At 43.4% G+C, this 15,001-nt stretch overlaps 1 protein-coding gene and 1 long non-coding RNA gene across 3 annotated transcripts in view; one reads left to right on the plus strand and one right to left on the minus strand.

Moving 5' to 3' along the window:
* PHACTR1 (phosphatase and actin regulator 1) overlaps window positions 1-15,001 on the minus strand; it is a 322,354-nt gene that overhangs the window by 300,282 nt on the left and 7,071 nt on the right. For both annotated transcript variants that reach the window (XM_075493851.1, XM_075493850.1), the window contains exons 2-3: window positions 10,093-10,239; window positions 8,170-8,316 (exon numbers count right to left, since the gene is read on the minus strand). In XM_075493851.1, coding sequence (XP_075349966.1) covers window positions 8,170-8,316; window positions 10,093-10,239 — 294 coding nt within the window. The remainder of the gene's footprint in view (window positions 1-8,169; window positions 8,317-10,092; window positions 10,240-15,001) is intronic.
* LOC142405811 (uncharacterized) overlaps window positions 8,164-15,001 on the plus strand; it is a 32,930-nt gene continuing 26,092 nt past the window's right edge. The window contains exon 1 of the long non-coding RNA XR_012774348.1: window positions 8,164-8,294. This is a non-coding gene — a long non-coding RNA (uncharacterized LOC142405811). The remainder of the gene's footprint in view (window positions 8,295-15,001) is intronic.

Below are 15,001 nucleotides of genomic sequence, written 5' to 3' on the forward strand. Positions count from 1 at the left end.
TACCCTAAAAGTATTCTGAATTAAGAAAACATTTTAGTTGACTATATAAAATTGCATTACCATGTAAAATACATTACATTAATATAATTACAATATTAGAACTGACACTTTTTGCACCTTGTCCACAAGAGATACATTGTCATGAATATTCGTCACCAAGAACGCATGAGTGCAGCCAACTTTTTTATTTTATACAGAAGTATAATATTCCACACTGATTCTATAGTCTAAAGTCTAAGCACAAGAAACAACTGCTAACACAGTATTTCATTAGCATTGACATTTTATATTATCTGAAAGCAGACAGCCCGGGACGTTCTTTCTGCATTAATGATTTTTGTCATACTGCAAAAACTTACAAACTTTAAGACTGATTCTGATGGCACTTACATGCCTAGCTGTGAGTATTACTGTGAGTAGTCCCAATGAAACCAATTAGTTGACTCAGAGTAATTAAGCATTAAAGCTAATTATACCTGTTACTGAGAATTAGGCCTTTTCTTTTTACTAAATTTTACAGCTAATAATTCTGAACAGGGTTGCCAATTCTGACAATTTTATCTGAAGTTTTGGAAAAATGTGTTTTCCTTACAGACCTAGTTCCAAGAAGAAAACTGGTTCCTGATGAAACAAGAAAAATAAAAGGATTTTGCAGTGTCCCAGCTTGCAGGAATAAACTTGGTTGTTTTAACCCAACAAGCTCATTGAGCAAAAGACAAATATAGAGATAACTTCTTACTCGGGCAAATTCCGCCACATCAATTTTCTTGAAGAACCAGGTTAGCAACAAAGCACTACACCAGCCTTAAAATCACATGTACTGCAGACAGCTGCAAGAGGCATCAGGTCTGCATATTCTGATCCAAAAGCAAATATGTACCTTCCTTTCTTCTATTACCTGTCACGGTTGTTCCACAGCAATGCCAGTGTCATTGACTGCACAGGTATCAGCTGCCCCCCTGACACAGAAAGGTGATGCACATGTGCAGTGCCACAAGGATGGTTAAAATATCAAAGCTTTTTTTTTTTTTTTTTTAGCCAATTCCACCAACACATTCAGCATTCAGAGAAATGGATCTTGCATCATTTTCCTCTTGCCAGTTCCATCATTTTGACTCACTACACCTTGCCCTTTAAATTGTCCCCAATTATGTTTGTTAACTAAAGCTGGCATCAACAATTCCTGTTTGGATGACAGCTGGTAAAGCACGGGCATCTCTCCCCTTTACAGGACTTGGAGAACCTGTAAACTTATTCTCATCTGACACTCACTGAAGAAACCTAGGGTCATATTCTTAAACCGAAGGGCTCCAAAGCCAAGTACAAGAGTTAAAATCTCAGTTGCTGTTAAGACCTCTTCCCTCAAAACAGACTGTTTACCTGCTGCATAGGTGCTTTCAGCCACTCTACTTAGCCCTGGAAAGGGCCACTTATCTCAAATGGCGGATTCTTGCCACACGGTGGGTGACGTTCAGTTTGGAGGCTCATTTTCCCTGGTGTGTGCACTTGTGCTCCCAGGGCTGGAAAGCAGCCACAAAACAAGTGACGGGCACGCATCTGACCTCTAGCTGTACTCCAGATGAAGCAGCATTAAGACTACCAGTCATCATTTGACTAAAGTGCAGGCGTAAGTTTTGGTAACGCAAAGCCTGATGGCAAAGGAGGCCAGTTCTTCAGGCCCGTTCACAAAGGTATTAAGAAATGCTTTGCCAAAACCGATGATTTGGCTTCCTAACTACGAGAGGATCTCCATGACAATAATGTGAGGGAGTGATTAGAGCAGAGACAGAAAGTGGAATTTTTCCAAGCATGCATTTTCACTCATCTTTCTCCAGAAAGAAATAAACCTCCCACACATATTAGAAAGCCTACTACTGCATATTTCTCTCTCCCCTGTTCTCCTCAGCCCAATCTTTTCTACCTGAAATCTTAAAGACACCATAATTTGAAAGTATTTTTAAAAATACAAATATGCCCTTCAGATTATCCCTTCAACATAATTTCTAATCTGTGAGCTCCATAAATCCAAAGTAGTTTAAATTCTTACATCATTTTAGGGATTATTTATGCTAATCATGAAATCATGCAGAATATTTTATTTTGGATATATGCAAACACACGCTAGATAAACAGGAAAGAAAAAACACAACTCCAAAATATGATAACATTTCAAATGACTGCAGAGATGATTAATTGGGTTAGTGTACTAAATCACATGTAAGGATGACCGGGGCAAATTCAGAACAGAAATTCAAAATTCAGAACTTCAAAACAGATTTTTAAATCAAATGATGGGGTTTAGAGAAAATTAAAAATGGATGGGATGGAGGTTTTCTGCAGAAAATCCAGTCAAGTCATTTCACTTTATTTTCACCTATTTAGAATGTACCCACCTCAAGGAGCTGTATCAACATACTTTCTTATTTTACACAGTGACAAAATAAAGTGCACAACCTCCTCCTTGAACACTGCAGAAAAATGTATCATATCCTTCTAGACAAATCAACATGTATGAGGCTAAGACACATAACATTATCTTTCCATTAGAAAGGAAAATCATACATCATTTTACTCTCTGAAAAGTACTCAGCACAGCTCTAAAGCTATATAATGGAATGAATACAGCGATACAAATAACAGTAAGGCAGACTACCATGAAGGCTGTAAGAAGCACTAGGGCCCAAAAAGAGTGTGGAAGGTGCCAGGACAGTGAAAATGGAAGAAGCTTTTGATTTCAACTTTGTGCCTGGTTCAGACTGGGAAAGTTCCCGTGTATGAAAACAACAGTCACTCTTTGTGTCCTGGCTTTCCCCCACTAGCTCTGCATCACAGAAACAGCCGACTACGAACATTTCCCAGCTCACTAACATTTGTCTCAGCCATTCAGCGGTTTCTGCCAGGATCCTCCTCCCTCTTTACACCCTGTGAATTAATTCTGCTTGCAGCAGCACTAACACAGGCTGCTGTGGGGTTTTTTTCCCCTCCCCAATGTGAGCTATTCGTCACTGCTTAAGAACAGTAAACAATACCGAGTTCACTTGCCTTCCTGGACAGAAGGACCTTTCTTCTGGACACATGGCAAAACTGTGCAGAGCTACTCAGTCCCTTCCCTCTCAGCTTTGCTTACCCAGTACACATTCCAGGAGAACATGTGGCTCCATACCACAAAGAGATAAAACAGATCTTTCATCACTGAAGGGAAGCAGAGATGCGTATTTCTACAGTCTGGCTCAGATCCCTGGCTGAAGTCAACAAACGACTTACATCACTTGAGGATCCAGCCACTTCAGTGAGATTACTAAGTGACTTCAGTACACTTAAAATCTGTGCTGCGCTTCAGGGCACAGCAAGCCAGCTGGGCTCCATAGCTGGCACAGGCTGCACCATCCCTATTGGGTCCTCTCTGTCACTATCTCTCTCTCCCCACCTTCAGAGCCCAGCTCCTGCACTCCTCTGGCCACAGGCTTCTGTTCAGTTGCACCACTGGTGCATGCTTTTAAGCCAGGGGAGGGGGGAGATACATTCACATTCAAAAGCTGCCCTCCCCTCATTTCACAGCATGGAAGCTAAATATATTCTTTCTGAAGGAACACCCCCTCTTTGCTGACCCCTAGTACAGCTACTACAGTCATTCTGGCCTTACACCTTCTCCAAGGCATTGGCTTGCTTTCCCCCTGAGTCTCCATTCCCAGGTTAAATTCCAAGTAGACAATCAACCTTGTTGACACAAAGATTGACATTTGGTGAGCTCCCCGAACCATCTCAGGAAAGTCCCATGGCAGCTGAGATCAAGACGGCTTCTTGCACCACCGCACAAGAAGCCAGTTGGGTAGAATCAACTCCGCAAAGGACTGCAGTACAAAGGTTACTCTTCCAGCTCCGAAGGAGTATCTGTTTGTATACAGAAGTAGCTTTCAGCTGTGACTGACATTTGAAGGGCTAAAACAGAACCTGATCAGATCAACTCAGCGTGGTAGTTCCCCCTCCCCTAACGAACATCAATACAATTCTGACAGGGATTCCCCAAGCAGCCGCATAAAGGGTGAGGCAGAAGAAAAGCTCACACATCTTGGATCATCTAGTGAGAGTTTTAAGTGGTCTGTTTCCTTATCAGTCTCTATCACCTCTGCTAATTTATCAAGCTTGAAAGCTACCTACCATGGGTTGCCATTTTAAAAGTGTAATATTTTGCAACAGGAAGAATAGAAATTGGTCAAAACCTGTAACAGGTCAAAACCTATTGTAATAGGTAAAAAACACATGAATTCATCAGATGGCACAGGACCAGGAAAGGGATTATGCTATTGGACAGTTGTCACAGATGGAGGCCCCAGTTTTCAGAAGCAATTTGGGATTAGCTTTTAGGTGCCTGAATAAGAAAGTTAGAAAGACAATTTGAAAACTGCTTTTAAGAAGAAGTGTATGAAAAGCCAAAGATAGATGTTAAGAGATGGAGCCACACCAGCTTGCTCATCATAATAAAGAAAACAAAAGATCACCGCCTGAAAGTGAGAGCACATTCCACATTCCTCTAGTGTTGCACTGGAGGAAGTCTTTCAGAAAATTAAAAAATTAATTTCTGTATGCAGACTGATTCAGTATCAAATATGCAAAAGGAATTCATATCTGTCTATAGTTTTATGCTGTTATGTAGCTACATTAATTTTGGCAGAAGCAGTAATTTAAATCCTTTGGGAAACATTACTCTCTTGATATGAGCACATAACTCAGATTAATAGGATTTGTATATGTATAACAGTAGGGGGAATAACCCCGAGTTTGGAAAACAGCTTTGTATTTTAATCAGTTTGGGAACACCGGCAAAAAACCCATATCTGGCACTACTAATTGAACAGCATTTGTTAACTCATGCTAGGTAATAACTGTGAGTTAATTGATCAATATTTAGAAATAAACATAATAAACAAGGATATTTTGGAAAATCAAACAAAGCAGAACTGTTAATATCATTGAAAGAGAAGGGCAGGTAGAAGTTGCACTGTTAATCACTTATCAGTTGTGGGTTTTTTACAATCCAGACCAAATCTGTACTATACCCAAATTGTATAATTGGCTCTGCGTATGCAATCTCTTCGTTGTTCAACAATACAGATAACAGCAGTAATGGTATAATTATAACTTACAGCTGAAGTAGATAAAAACCTGCTAGTTCTTAACTAGTGGTTGTAATTAAGAGTGGAGAAGAGCAGTATTCACTGCATCTGCTTATGTTTCATTAATAAAAGCAGATTTTAAGTTCCAATACATCAAAGCAGCTGCACGCTGCATCCCAGCCCTGACCATGTCCTGACAGAAGACAATGAGTGGGGAACGCAGCTCAAATTGTAGCAGCTGTAAGAAAAAGTGCTCTGTAAGCAGTGGTTCAGCAGCAGCTGTACATATGGAATGCACTAAATGGAAAGCAAGCGATACGCATGTAAGGAAGAGGTTATTTCCTGCGCCCCTTTAGCTTCACTTTAGCTTCAACTGCATCAACGGGTTGAGGAAACAGCATTACTTCCTTTCTACCACCTTCCCCCTGCACAGGCAAAGAAATACACATACCCTTGTGCACACACGCGCACTGCCAGCCCACGGACAGCGAGGGAGAACAAGACAAGGCGGGACGTGCAGTTTCCACCCCCCGCGGAGCGGTCAGCTACCGCGGCCAGCCCGGGGCGCGCCGGCCGGCGCTTCAGCACCAGGGGCGGCGGACAGCGCCCGCGGGCTCCCCGGACTCCCCGGGCCCCCGCCCCGCCGCAGGGCGGCGCCAGCGGCGAGGCCGGCGGCCGGGCCCCTCTGCCCGCAGGACAGGCAGCACCGCCCGGGACACCGACAGCGGCCTGGCACCCTCCGTGGCACATCAAAAACATCACCAGCCACGGAACTGCACATGAAAAGCAGGTAAGTTTAGAAACAGGGTTTGTTTTTTTTCCCCACATATACCCCCAAAAAATAAATCCAAGAACATCGCACCTCGTAAATAAGAAGTTTCAAAAGCAAACCCTGCGCCATGCAGCATTACCAAGTAGAAGCCAAAGTGGCTAAACAAATTTCCTAACAGCTGTTTGCTTGCAATACAGAGTTCTCCAACCCTGGCTGCTTGGTTTGTGCTTTCTGAGGAAGCAGAAGAGTAAACCCAACAGCTCAGAAATAAAGTGGGTACCAGTGGCACGTTTCACTTGCTTTTTGGCTCACTCACTCAATACTGGTTGCTAAGCAATTTTTTTTTTTAAAGCTCAAAACTACTCACTGCCAGATGGATTAATGAAAACACACACTTGCACTACTTACAACATTTTTCATTTATATTTCTTGATACACCAGTACTGTTTATTTTAATTATTTCTTTTAAAGGAATTCCATTCCCAGGTTTGAAAGTAAAGACAAATTACAGAGAGCAGGGGAGAGGGGAGGAACAGAAAGAAGCGAAGTGTAATTATCAATTTTTTCAGTGGATTGCAGGAAAGAGGTACTTAGAGACCTGCACATCCTCTGGGACCTGTAGTAAAGACAGCACATCTAGCTCAGCATAGAGATGTGAGGCACCAGGTGACCTGAAGGTGCCTTGCTCTTAACTGGTTTATCTATTTATAACTAAATGACATAACATTACCTGTGACAGCAGAAGTCAACACAGGGTTGTTTCAGCAGTCAAATAACCATACACAGCCTCTTTATTTACACCTTACACACAGCGATGCTCTTTCCATTTTCACTCCCAGTTCTTTAGAGCTGAAACCTGGCATCTGGCACTGTCTTGCAGCCTGTGCCCTGAAATGCCACCCAACTTACCTATGGCTTGGTAATTTTTCAGTCATGATCAGAAAAAAATAATGACCCGCCACATGATGTAACCAACCATTCTGTCAATGGTAAAACCAAACTGCATATTAGCCATTACCAAGGGTGTAATCACAGCGGGGATAACGGGAGGGGGAGAGGAATCCGTTCCATCCCCAAATGGAGGAGAAAACGCATCTCTGCCATCTCCAACTTTCTGCCAGCTGAAAGGGGAGGAGGATGGACAGGGAAGACTGCAGCATGGCAAGCAGCTCCGAGGCAGCTCTCTTCCCTTTACAGCTGGCAGTGAGCTGACAGGCTCAGCATCAAAGACTGTTACACTGTTGGGTCATTTTGTGCGCTGCTGCTGGGACATGAGGGAGGCTGCAGTAGAGCTTCCTGGCTACAGATCCTCCCTCACGCCCCCGCCACGGCCAGAGGAAGTCTGGTTTGGTGCAGAGAACCAACAGAAAGAACTTTCTTTTCCTTTGTTTTTGAGAGCAAGTAACCTCTGGTGTAGTTTAGTGTTGACAGAGCCCATAAGGAAAGAAAAGGTCAGGGAAAGAGGGAAAACCACAGGCCTAGTAGGAAAGAAACAGGATAGTCACCATGTGCAGGATGAACTGAAGGGGACAGCCAAAATCTCAAGGGAGCCATGAGGAAGAGGTGGCAGAGAAGAAGAAGCAGCAGGGGAGAAGGGGGACAGAAAGGTCAGGCACAGATTTGCAGGAGGCTCGTCCCAATAACGGGCAGGAGGAGGTGAATGTGGGGAATTGGAGGTGGGTTGGTAGAAAGCATCAGGCTGTACGCCCATCGAGAGTCACAAAAACCAACGCTGAGGCAACGGGGGACCTCACAAGACTGAGAAAAAGTGGACAACGCAGGCGCAAGTTTCCTTGCACTTTTGAGGCACAAACCCATCAGGGGAAGAAGGCAAAGAGTGAGAGGAGGAGAGACCTGCAAAACGCCAAGGGCAGCGTCTCCAGGAGCGTTGCCAGAAGATCCTGGCAAGGAGGGACAGACCAGAAGTCTTGTGGGGAAGTGGTACCACACTCTGCGGGGTGAGAGGAGGGCGCGCTGGGAGAGGGGAGGCTTTGAGGGGCCGAGCAGAGAAGGGAAGCCAGCACCCGGCGGGGCGGGTGAGAGGTGCGGGGGTAAGGGCAGCCGGTCAGTGGGCCAGGGCCGGAGGAAGCCGGGGAGGTGCGAAGAAGCGGGCGCCAGGGCAGGGCCGGGCGGCGGCGCCCGCACAGCCCGCCGGCGCTGGCGGGGGAGGAGGCCGTGGCGCCGGGGGCGGCCCCTTCCCTCCTTGCCTCCCCCGCCGCCGGTCCACGGGCGCCCGTGAGCGAGGCGGGCCGCCCCCCCGCGCCGTGCCGGGCCGTCTCTCACCTGTCTCGAGGTTGAAGGAGATGCGGGCCTCAGCGAGGTAGGGGGTGTCGCTCTTGGAGCGGACGCGGCGGATGGGTCTGCGGTCGATGTCCTCCTCGGAAGATGCCGCCATTAATGTGGGCACGGTGAGCAGCGTGGCCCGGCGAGCTGGCGAGGGCGAGTGGCGGCGCGGCGCGGGGCGGCCGGGCGAGGAGGGGGCGGAGGGGGCGGGCGGGGAGGGAGAGAGAGAGGCAGGGGGAGGGGAGGACGGGGAAAGAGAGAGGGAAAGGGAGAAAGGAGCGGAGGGAGGGAGGGAGAGAGACAGGGAAAACCCGTCAAGGATCTGCGGACGGGAGCGGCCGCGGCGGCCCTGCCCGCTGCCCCTGCCCGCCGGCAGCGCCCTCGCCGGCCGAGTCCCGCCCGCGGCCGCTCGCCTCGGGGCGGCGACCTTCGCTCCGGGGCGGACGGAGCGGCGTTGCCCGCGCCGGCCCTGCCTCCCCCCTGCCCAGGGGAGGCCTGGGCCAGGCTGAGGTGCCGCCCTCCCAGGGCAGGATCCCGGCTGAGGTGGTTTCCCGCCCGCAGGGCAGGATCCCGGCTGAGGTGACTCCCGCCCCGCCAAGCGCCTCGGCCTGGCTGAGGTGGCACGTGCCACCGTGGGCCTGGCTGGCCGAGGTGCCACCCTGCAGCAGGCCCGGCACCTCCCGCCCCAGTCCTCGGCACCCTGAACTGCTCTCTTCTACCCTAGGGGTCCCAAAACTCAAAGCATGGCTGGATCGAGACTTCGTGGGAAGTCTAAGGGCTCATTCCTTCACCTCCTTCCTCTCCTTCCTTGGGCAAACCCATTAAGTAAACCAGAACGGTGCACCAGGCCAAGCACTTTAAAGTGCCAAGGGGACTGAGGAGCCTACGCTCAATATTTAAAACTGACTGTCACTTAAAGCTTGGGACTTGTCTTCATAAGTCACTTCGACAGGTCTTTGAAAAAAATGTGACTATAGGCAAAAATCAGTAACTTCATTCTCCAGCTGCAAACTGGGGACAATGTTTTGCTGCTTCTCCCCTATTCTGTCTTCTCTATTTAGTAATCAGCTCTTTATGTAGATGTTATTTTGTACCCTGTGGTTGTAGGCTGCCTGCCACGTTAGGTCTCCAATTTCAGTTGGGACCTCTAGATGTTAGTGTAATAGAAATAATTAAAAATGCTATTTAAAAAAAAAAAATCTGGGTAGCACAAAAGTGCTACATAAAGTGAGAGTTAAACAGTTAAAATATGTGCCAAGGAGTGTACTAGTTCATCCCATTTAATTCAGGTTTTGTAATGAAACCCGGTCTGCTTAAAGTCACTAAGTTGTCAGTACTTCCAAGGTTTTTGGTTTGGTTAACCTCAATGAGAAAAAGGACCAGGGAATGCCAGGGCTCAGTAACTCTGCAGGCAGCGATAGTAGGTCTGAATTTTGGGGGACAGCTCTCTTACTCATTCCCGCAGAATCAAGAGTTTTCTGTTACACTTTTGCCAATTAAATCTATAGAGGTTTTGGGGCATGCTGGATGTTCTTCCACGGTTGTAATATTGGGTTCAGCTGAAGTCTGCTGTTAGATCTAATCCCTTCATAAATGTTCACAAGAACTTTCATGTTTCTGGATGCCTGGAGTGGATAAGATAAATATATCTTGTTTGCAAAGCCATTCTCTTTTGCTCTGATCTCACTGGCTCACCCTAGCTAAAACAGGGGAAAATCTTTAGTTAGTACTTGCAGGAGAATTTTGAAAAGGGTCCCTGTTCATACATATGCAGGAGCTTGTAGCTAGACAGCCATGACATCCTTGGATGTCTGGTGAACCACCATACCACTTGTGAATGAGGAGGTACCATCTGGTCCATCTGCATCTCAAAAAAAGTCTTTAATGAACATCATATGCTGCTTGGGGAAGGGATGGTCTTACCATTATCAAGGTTGAAGCAGATCCTAGCTTCTTCCAAGTAAGGGGTGTCACTCTTAGACCGGAGTCTTCTGATGGGTCTCCGGTCTATGTCATCCTCAGAAGATGCTGTCATCAGAGTGGGCACGGTGAGAAGAGTTGCCCGACGAGCTGGTAAGAAAAAACAAATGAAGAGGAGAATAGCAGGAGAAAGGAGAAATGGAAGGAAGGGGAGGAAGAGGGAGAAAAAGGAAAAAAGATAAGAAAAGAGAAAGAAAATCGCTCGATGGAAAAGAGGATCTGTAGCAGGTAGTAGAAGAGGCTGTTTGCTGTAAGGTCCCTGCCTCACGTGCTGCAGAATTTAAGGGCTGCACTGAATGATGCCAAGAAGAGAAAAGATTGCTGTGTTGTGTGCCCCGAAGACAGGTTATAGCTCTGTTCCTGCCACAGATTGCTTGTTCAAAGTTCCTAGTTTTGCCACATAAACTACTCTTTTCACAACTTCTCAACAGCTGCAGTCTCTCTTTTCCTGAATACTGTTTTTGAGGCTGTGATGCCTGTATGTAATGGAATGTATGTAATGGAAGTATTTAAGTGTTCGCTTAGTTTGCAGAAATCAGTGGAAGCTGTGCTTGGGACACATGAAATGATGCCTACAGCAACTATTCCAAAACTCAGTTTCTTGTTGTCTTGATTTGAGCGCTCAAAATTAACAGCTACTTTTTGCTCCTGATCACTCTATGTCTTAGCTTCTTAGTAGTTAAACAGGGGGAATCATCATTTTCTTTCACTAGGGATTTCATGAAGATATAAATTCATTAATATTTGTAAAGTATTATCTACTTTTGTGAAGCACCAAAGAAAAGCCCATGAGGAAATTAAGATTTCTATCTTCTGAACAGGGTTTAAATGGCTTGGGGCCGTGCCTTCAAGGAGGAGAAAGCAAAATATTTAATACTGGCTCATTAAGTGAGCACTGCCCACTCCATACACTCATGAAGCAAATGGTAGGATAGTAAAAAATTACTGTGTCATCATGCAATTAGAAACCGTACCATAATACATATGCATAAGGAGAATGAATTAATGTTGCAGAGGCAACCTTCACTCTGGCCTTGCCTAAGTATTTAGCACTTGACCTTACAGCCTTGATAATGTCCCTTTAATGTAGGTGTTTTTTATGTGAAATGTAATTATGAGTGGCTGTTGAATGCTTTGGGTGCTGAGCCTATAAATTACAAATCACAAACAGAACGGCCTCTATAAATATATCCACCTCAATTCTCTCTCTGAGTAGACAAAGATTATCACAAATGCTAGCTGGGATCTGGCTGATCACTGAAAGCATGAGCACCATGCACGAGTACCTTCTCAGGGTGTTTCTTTCTCCTCCACCTCATGTATAGCTGGAAAGAGAACTTCAGCTTGAAAGCCTGTCCTTACCCATAGTGTGGGACTATTAACATTAACTTTCATGTGGGACCCTGCAAGAGCCTAGGAGCTTAAACTCTGGATGTTTCTTGCTGTTTGGGCGTTATCTGGCATAACAGTCTTTATCTTAGGGCTTCTGTAAGATAGAAGCCTTCAAAAAGGCTTCAAAAAACACACTTAAAAAAACTAATAATGAACTACATTTTCCTGCTGGGACTAGAGAGCATGACTGATAGTGACTAAGAGCATATTCTGCAGCCTGCTAACTGTGATTCTTTCTTTTAAAAGTTTTTGAGAGTTCCAAATAATACCTGTCAGTCAAAAGCCTTCAGATGCTTAAAACCTGTCTTAGGTGTTAGGTATGATAGCATATAATTAGTATGAGTTAACAAAAGCTGTCACGCTCTATTTTTCAATTTGCAGCATTATGTAGTTTACTAAACAAGCAAATCTGCACTGCTGGAGGTAGTGATTATTTCTGGTCTAACTTACTTGTTTTCTGGTTTTAAGTAGATTTCTTTCAAGTTTTTGCTCATTTCTAACCTAGCATTTGAATTTGAAGTAAAAGCAAAGGGCAAGAGTTGAAATTGATCTAATGGGGTCAACTCTTTAGATTAAGCTAAAGTAAACACTGCAACTAGACTGTAAACTATTATTCCCTTGTAATAGGGATGTACAGTAATGAAGATAAAAGAGAATGGAAAATTTCTGCTACAGAGAATTTTGTGTATTGCATCATCAAATTTACACTTAAGGAAGATTTATCTGTATATGAAGTCAGCATTGTAAAAATCTTCCCATAAAACAACCATGTAAAAGATTTGTCTTTTAAAACTGGCACGGTCTAGATGTAGTTAAAGTCAGTGAAAGGCACCCATGCATTTCAGGGCTGGCTGCATCACAGCACAGGAATCTATTTGGAAAAAAAGCATCACCAAATTGCATATACGTTTATGGTAAACAGAGAATAAGAGCTGGCTTTTCTATATAATTGTTTATAAATAATTTTTACCTTTTGGGTCAAAATATTGGGATCTGGCTTGTATTCATTTTGACTAGGGGCAGGTGGATGCTGGAAAACGTTTCGTGGAGTAATCATTATATATTACTTTGACAACCATGATTATCTCCCCTTTGTGTATATTACCAAAAGGAGTTTTCAAGAATGACTGGAAATTTTAAGTAAACATGGGAAAAATTTCAGAGGAAGCTAATAAGTATTGAAACATTTTGCAATAAAAACCTAAGATCAATTCTTATGCAGCTACGGAACTGGAAAATATAGCTGATCACATTCTGATATCCATACAGTGACGCTGAATATTTATGCATGCCATGAATACACCTGTACACGCTCTTTTCCTAACAGTAATCCATAGCACTCCTTATTACAAGAATGACTCGCCATACATTTTTTAGTAAAGCTGTCAACATTTGCCTGATGGGACCATTGGGTCCATCACAGATAATCCACCAGTATCTCTAGCTTCACCTGCTCTCCACAAACCAACTCAGTCTCTGGGGCACATTTTTAGGAGATAGTTTTTCAGGAAAATTAAAAAGTGTCCTCTTGAAGGTCTTAGAGTAAAGGAATTACATTACAATACACATTAAGGAGCCCGCATATGCTGCAAATGGATTTGAGACCAGTGTCCGAAAACTCATTTTAAGCAGCCACTCTAACAGCACACGGAAGGCAAATCAGTCATTTTGGTTAAATTCTTTCATTCTGTTTGCATTGTTCCTCATAGGGTTACACCACGATTGGCACATTGCAGCAAGATCTTGTCTGGTGTTTGTTAGAAAGGGAAAAGGTTGCTTATGGACGAAAAATACCTTAAAAATAGAAATGCTGTAATATATGTAATGACACCTTAGAACTGATTATACATAATCTCACATTTGTTGTCTCAAAATATTGTATGTTACTAAGTATGACACAAGTATGCATTTCAGAGAAGGGAATGTGAAACACGGAAATTATTATATTGCATGTTCAGAGGCATTTTGAGCATATAATTTCAATATATTTAATTACATCTACAGGTGGTCCAATTTTTGAATGGTGTTTGAAATTACTGAAAACATGGGGGACAGTTTGCAAAGAATTTTTGATGGCTTGCATTTTTTCCATTAAAATACATTTCCACATATTTTAATAAAAATAGGAGTACTAATTTTTGTTTGCCAAGAACTAGCTTTAGGTTTTGAAGGGTTACAATATTGATTTTTTTAAGACTTCTGTTTTATAGAAAGATTTTGGACATTTTTAATCAGAAAACTTTCAGAGATGAAAAGCCATCCTCCTAAAAATTAGTCAGAGAAAACGTGAAATATTCATCTAGATTTTTCCATCCACTTTATCAATCGACTTTTATTAAAATGATTTTAAAATATCTCATTGGTGACACAAATACCCTGGTCATTTTTGGCTCAACAGGGTCTTAATCTAGAAACCCTAATTTGCATAGCAAATTCTTACCTCAAAATGGCAAAAACTCTTGAGGCCTGATGATTTTAATCTTAGTACAAGTGAAGTGCTAAAATGTTTCTGCTGGAGATGTCTAGACCTAGGTGCATTGGAAAGGGTATGTTTCTGATGCATATAGTCACAAGCAACTTCAGATGACATGGAAATAGCCAAAAAGAACTACTGTTTTACATCAGAAATCTTTAAGACTTTTTTTGAGGAAAACGTCATTTCTCAGGGCAAATTTTGAACAACTTTGTAGAACACCTATGAAAATACTTTAATTGCAGTGCTGCTGTTGCTGATTGAGTAGGATTCTTTCTTGCTACTTTTTTTTCATTAGAGAAACATATGAGCTTCTTATTCATTTCTCCTCCTTCACACTTCTGTGGAAAGGGCTCACCATAGCCTAACATGTAGATAATACACACAGAAATGTATTTTTGGCTAAATGTAAGCTTTAAAAACATTAGTTCAGGTACATTTTGATGCATCTAGAACATGATATTCCATCTGTGCTAAAAAAAAATATTAGGTTGTGAATATTCTTCTTTAAAGACAGACCAAGCAATGGGTCCAAATGGATGTTTACCAGGAAAAAAAATCTTTTGGTCTGATTTAATACCACTTCACTTTTGTCTTGTTTTAAATGCAACTGATAAAGAACAATAGTTAAAGGATTAGAGATGGGAAATGGGGTATGACTGGCAGGAGAGGAAGAGAGTAGAACATGTATGCAAGCACTGGAGAGGACATAATTTGTCATTTATGAAGAATGATTTATAGGCTTGTGTCTCCCAGATAAACACAGAAGCACATGCATATGGATTGCTCCAGGTCTCTAAAGCAAAGCTGTTGAGATCTTTGACACCAGTTTGATGGACATCAGTAATCTGAAAGAAAGTACTTTGATACATAGTATTCAAACACAGGGCTGAGGGTTGCAAACAATAGTACCCCTGCAAAAGGATATCCACTTTTATGCACACGCTCGTTATACTGGTTTGTGATATTTGGGTAAACGTACGCACA

The sequence above is a fragment of the Mycteria americana genome, chromosome 2 (assembly GCF_035582795.1).
Source record: "Mycteria americana isolate JAX WOST 10 ecotype Jacksonville Zoo and Gardens chromosome 2, USCA_MyAme_1.0, whole genome shotgun sequence".
Classification (NCBI taxonomy): Eukaryota; Metazoa; Chordata; class Aves; order Ciconiiformes; family Ciconiidae; genus Mycteria; species Mycteria americana.